The sequence below is a fragment of the Tiliqua scincoides genome, chromosome 5 (genome assembly GCF_035046505.1).
Source record: "Tiliqua scincoides isolate rTilSci1 chromosome 5, rTilSci1.hap2, whole genome shotgun sequence".
In the NCBI taxonomy this organism is placed as follows: Eukaryota; Metazoa; Chordata; class Lepidosauria; order Squamata; family Scincidae; genus Tiliqua; species Tiliqua scincoides.
Window position 1 is genome coordinate 116,909,031 of NC_089825.1, and position 6,000 is coordinate 116,915,030.

Below are 6,000 nucleotides of genomic sequence, written 5' to 3' on the forward strand. Positions count from 1 at the left end.
ACTCACCAAAGTCTCACATTAAATCTCAGTTCATCAGCCAGCCCTGCCATGGTCAGTGTTGTCTATCTTGGAACGGAGTGGTCAAATCTCAGGCCCCACAGGCCAGAGCAGAACTAAGACAAAGGATGTCCCTAACAAGTGACTCTTATCACAGACTTGAACTCAACAGTCAATTAGAAATCGAAACCAGTCAAACTTTCTAGAGGCGGATGTGCAGTCAAGCCATTCGCACATGGAGGGTCAACCTGAAAATCTGCAGCTGGAATGGGTTTGTAAATAAGATGTCCTTGTCCAATCAGCCACTCTGGGAACTGCTATCTCCAGAGATGAGGGCTGGCCGCTCCCACACCCCTCCGAGAAGCCTGCTCCTTTGGAATGCTCTAATGAGCAACTTTCTCACAGCGGTGTCTGGCTAACATGGCTCCAAGCAGCTAACACGGCTTCCAGCAGAGGCCTGCAGGTTGCTTTTTACCACTTAGCCTTTTCTGTGACAATCGGGGTGCAGAAAGAGCTGCTGAAAGGAAAATGAATGAATGATCATGGCTGCATACAGAGATAGTGACGTTGCACACTGACTCAGGCCATTGGTGTTCCTAACACATTACTGTCCAATAGAATTGTGGTGGTGCTCCAGGTTATCAGACAGATGTCCTTCCCAACCCCCACTGAAATGCCGCAATCTGAACCCGAGACCTAAGTGCCTAAACATGTACTTTGCTACTGAACTGTCAGCCATTGCCCTCATGAGGTTCCCTTGAAACATATTCAATTCCATTTTCCTAATGAATTATTGAACATTTACAGAACTTTCAGGAACTTTTATATATGGGTCAGCTATTGAGAAAGAAGCTCAGGTAACTATAGATGACACATCTTTGCAATGCTTATTATAGTGAAGAGCGTAGAGGCTTACATGATCTGACACTTTCTAATTAATATTTCCTTGATATTAAGATCAGGCGTCATCACACTATTGAAGCATTTGGGGGAAAATATGCAAACCAGCATTGGACCCCTACTGCCAGGGGTTCACTTCTGCTGATACAGAGGATATCAACCATTATGTTCTTTAGTACTTTCTTCTAATGAGTTGTTCCCTGTTATTCAGCTCCGGTCTCAGCACAATAATGTAACACTTGGGGAAGAAAATACAACACAGAAGACCAGCACTGGAGGCTAAGATAGAGAAGATCTCTACAGCTACCATGTATTTTCCCTTCGTGCTTAAGTAGGTCGGCACAAAGGAGAGCCAAACACTGCAGAAGACTAACATGCTGAAGGTGATTAGCTTGGCTTCATTGAAACTGTCTGGTAGTTTCCTTGAAAGAAATGCCACAGAGAAGCTAATACCAGCCAGGAATGCCAAATAGCCCAGGACACACCAAAACATTGTCATGGAACCCTCATTGCATTCCAGAACAATTTCCTCCATTATCGAGTGCATATCAGCATCTGGGAAAGGGGGAGAGGTTGCCAGCCACACATTACACATAGCTATTTGAACAACGGAGCAGGAAAGAACTATGAAGTTGGCCAGTCTTTTCCCTATCCGCTGCCTCATTTTGGATCCTGGCTTGGTGGCCATGAAAGCCAGAACCACAATGATGGTCTTTGCCAGCACACAAGAAACAGCCACTGAGAAGATGATGCCAAAAGCAGCTTGTCGGAGGAGACACATCACCGTCATGGGCTGTCCAATGAACAGCAATACGCAGAGGAAGCAGAGCAGGAGGGAGATAAGGAGGGTGTAGGTGAGATTCCGATTGTTGGCTTTGACAATGGGAGTGTTGTGGTGGTCTAAAAATGTTCTTAGCACTAATGCTGTGATGAATGAAAATGAAAGAGCAACAGATGCCAAACTGAGACCCAAAGGTTCTTCATAAGATAAAAAGCTTATATCCTTTGGAGTACATAAATCCTGATTTTTGCTCGGATAGGAATTGTCTGCACAATTGTAACAATCCTTTGAGTCTAAAAAAAGAAAAATATTGGTTAAATTAAGAACATAAGAACAGCCCTGCTAGATCAGGCCATAGGCCCATCTCTAGTCTAGCTTCCTGTATCTCACAGTGGCCCACTAAATGCCCCAGGGAGCAGACAAGACAACAGGAGACCTGCACCATCCCCTGCATCTGGCATTCTAAGGTAGCCTAAAATCAGGAGGTTATATATACCCACCATTGCTTATAACCTGTGATGAACTTTTCCTCCAGAAATTTGTCCAATCCCCTTTTAAAGGCATCTGGGTCAGATGCCATCACCACATCCTATGGCAAGGAGTTCCACAGACTAACTTGTTACAAACACCCTCTTTTCCCAAACACATGTCCTTCTTGGTTTCAGAGTTGGGCAGGCCTCCCTGAAGTGAAAAGGGATGAGATGTTGCTGGCTTCCAAGGAAAGGCCCCCCCTATGGTTGATTAAGTCTGGGTGCTTGATGTCTGACAAAGGATAGCTAGCAAGAACAAGTCCTGCCTGAATGTTAAATTGAATTACAATTGCTCAACTGGGTAGTTCCTTTTCAGACTCTAGCCAAGAAGTTCTTCCATCTGAGATAACACACCCTGCTACACTATTGTTCAGTAGAAACTTCCTGGATGGAAGCCAACGTATTAGAATCTGGAAGAACTGGCGAGGAGGTAGATGTGGTGTCAGCAGTGGCCCGTTTAAAGGTAAGGCCTGGGCATCCAGCAGAGTGTGCTGCACAGCTGCAGCCACTGGAAGGCAATAGGGCCCTCAGGGATATAAGGAGCACCTGAGGCAGAAAGAGTTGGTGGGTTTTGAAGGAGCGCAAGTTGGAGGTAGGAGAGGAGACTGACTTGGTTTATGGAATTTGGAATCTGACTGTGGATTGTGACTGGACTTTGGCTTTGGACTTGGATACCCTGATTGATTTGACTGACCTACCTGGAACCTGACCTTGGACTGTAACGGCTTATTGGCTCAGGATTCTGATTTGGCAACTCTAATTGATTGGACTGGTTTACTAGGTATCTGTGGACTGGAACTGGACTTTGACTTTTGCTTGCTGCACTGGTGAGTTGCACAGGGGGGACTGATCAGCCTTAAGCGGGCATGAGGCCCAGTGGATTGGGATTTGGCATAACAGCCATCAAGCTCTTTTCTGACCTCTGGAAAACTCAATCAAGGCCAGGAAGCCAAAAATGCATCACTTAAGAAGCTCTCCAAACTCCTTTGTCCTGCAGATGTCCTGCACATGTCATGTGCGTACACAAATACCTGAAATTGGGGAAATTAGCAAGCCAAAGGTCAAATCTAGCAGTGTGACAAGTGGGGGAGTACAGCCTGGCATTTCACTTTGGAAGAACCTGGGAACTTTGCAGCCCTGCCTTGCTGTTCAAGTACCTCCCCATTTTTTGAAACACCATTTATCTAATCCTTCCATGCAAGGTCTATTTCTTACCCTTCTTGCTTGAAATTCTCCCTTCTGGACACGGGGTGCAGTCATAGCAACAGAATGGCTCTCCCTCCTTCATTTTCTTGCTATAGCCAGGATGGCAGCTCTCACTACATACAGAAACAGGTCGTGTCTAATCCGTAGGTGAAAAAAGAAAATGAACATCTTGAATATAAAGAATCATGAAGCTTCTCAAGACTTATGTGTTTGGCAGAAGCAGCTCAACAGTCATTTCAATCTCCATGGTTGCATGCTATCATAGGTGAGCTCAGTCAGCATCTTCTCCCCAATCATCTTCTCCCCAATCCCCAACCCCTGCTAATTGGGTAAGAGGCACTTTTTCAAGTGGGTGCTCCTCTTTTTAGCAGGGGGAGAGTAACTGACCCACTTCACCCCAGCAGTGTCTTTTCTAGTGGCTGTCTGCTGGTGTTCTTTTGCATCATTTTAGATTGTGAGCCCTTTTGGGGCAGGGAGCCATTTAGTTATTTGATTTTTCTCTGTAAACCGCTTTGTGACCTTTTAGTTGAAAAGCGGTATATAAATACCGTTAATAATAATAATAATAATCAGCTTCCCCCCCCCCATTAGCATCTGTCAGAAACTGAATTTCAGCCTTACAGACTTTACTCCTACAGTGTGAAATGGACATGGAAATGTGGCTCTTGAGTCATTGATTCATGGAGACCACATGATATTCCACATTCTGTGGATGCTGTCTTTTAGCATTGGGTAGTATCCAAAGGTTCCTCCTCTGGCTGAAAGAAACATCTGAGAAGGGGGAAAAAAAACCTGTATAGTTGCCATTAAAACTTGATTGATTCTAGAAAGGCTGGTTCAAGACTTCCCAGCCCTGGAGGTGAAATGCCAAATGCCTCATTTCCCTAATGATGCAGCTGCCTCATCACCCCCCACAGCCTAGATTGGAAAAGGAAGAGAGGTATGGTGCTTCAGGGAAGGTGGGGCAGGAAGTAGTGTCTCTGATATGTAGTTAACAACTCTCCTTTTGGTACACCTTCTCTTCTGCTCCACCCCCTATACTTTTCAATATCTTCCAGGAGGAAGAACAATGGACACAAGAGGGTAGACAGAGGTTGAAACCCCTGCTAATCTGTTGCCTAAGGCAATCTCTATGACAGAAAAGAAAACAAGCAGTGAAGTTAAATAGCTACATTGTGCAAGAGGCCTAGTCTGTGGCTATTTTAAATAGAGCTTCTAACTGCCAACAATTGGATCCTACCTGATTAAACCATCTGTGCCATGTCATGGCATCTTCATGGATGCTGAATGCTTGGTCTGGAGGAGCCTGTGGGTCCATCCTCCCTACTTTCACTCTATGGAAGGATTGGTTGGATGAAAGAATCCAATTGGTAACATCAAATCCAGCTTTTAACTCCCCATTCTGGTCAAAGGAAACTGTGTCCCCAGCACTATTGTTAAATGAGACGCCTCTAAGAAAATGATGGAGCTAGAATGAAAGGGAGAGATTAGAGGAGTCTGCAGCTGGACAGCACTATGTGGAATCTTTCAGGTGGAGATATTTGAACTATGTGCCCCATTTATTTCCAGACCCAGCCAGGCTTTGAATGTTACGCCTGATCCCAGACACTTTGCACAGTTTGATGTTCATTTTCAATTCTTTTAGGAATTCCAATACATTTTCTTTCAGTCATTCCAGCAGTCCAAGCCAATGGCCTATTTAAAATGTTAACATGATCACACCCTCTGGCACTTTCCAGCAGGGCTGGCTAAGGCAAATTGGTCTATTTGACCAATTTGGTCAAACTGGGCCCTGTGCCAGGAGAGGCCCCACACCAGGAGTGCCCCCACACTGGGACAGAGAGCAGAGCACCTGCAACTGCATCTGGTACCACACTCTGCAACAAACACTCCGGCATGGGATCTTCCATGTCGAGGCATCACAAAGAGAAATTGATGAGCAGAGCATTGCTACTGGATGGTCCTCCCATCTACCCCTTCCAGGTCTGATTGGCTTGAAATCTACCACCACCACCCAGAAGCCATTGGTGGTGATGATATGGCTGGCTGCATCGCAGTTGCCTCTCATCCTGGTGATTAGGGGGCCTTTCCCCTTCTACACTGACTTTCCCTCGATTTTAACTGCACCGCTGCACCTGTACTTTAATGGATTTAATCACCTGTACTTTAATGGATGTACTTTAATGCAATCCATTAAAGATTGCAACTTGGAGAGTCAGTCTGTAATGTGAAATGGACAGCCAGATATAGGGGCAGCACTGTGGCTCAGAGAGCCACTGCTTCAAAAAAAAAAATAAAAAAAAATGGAGTGCCACAATCCCTTCCTATTAATAATTTTAAGGATAAAAAAGGAGATCAGATCAAAGATTTCCTGCATGACATCTGTTTCAGCCCTACATATTTTCAGCCCCTTACCTGCCACGAGTCCTGAGCATGAAGCTTCTGTCCCTCTCCATCCACCATTGTTCTGTGATAGAGTCTAGCTGATGAGATGGCATGTAAAGCATGGGCCAAAGCATGGACAGCATTGTAGATACTGTAGCTGTGACTAGTTATGCTCATTTCAAAAAAAGGTCCAGGAAGGCT

The 6,000-nt window shown here is 45.1% G+C and overlaps 1 protein-coding gene across 1 annotated transcript; it reads right to left on the minus strand.

Moving 5' to 3' along the window:
- Window positions 1-1,069: 1,069 nt before the first annotated feature.
- On the minus strand, window positions 1,070-5,324 carry LOC136653390 (vomeronasal type-2 receptor 26-like). The gene is made up of 2 exons (XM_066630294.1): window positions 5,267-5,324; window positions 1,070-1,971 (listed from the first exon to the last, which is right to left on the minus strand). The coding sequence occupies exons 1-2, from the start codon at window positions 5,322-5,324 to the stop codon at window positions 1,070-1,072; spliced, it is 960 nt and encodes a 319-aa protein (XP_066486391.1).
- Window positions 5,325-6,000: the final 676 nt, after the last annotated feature.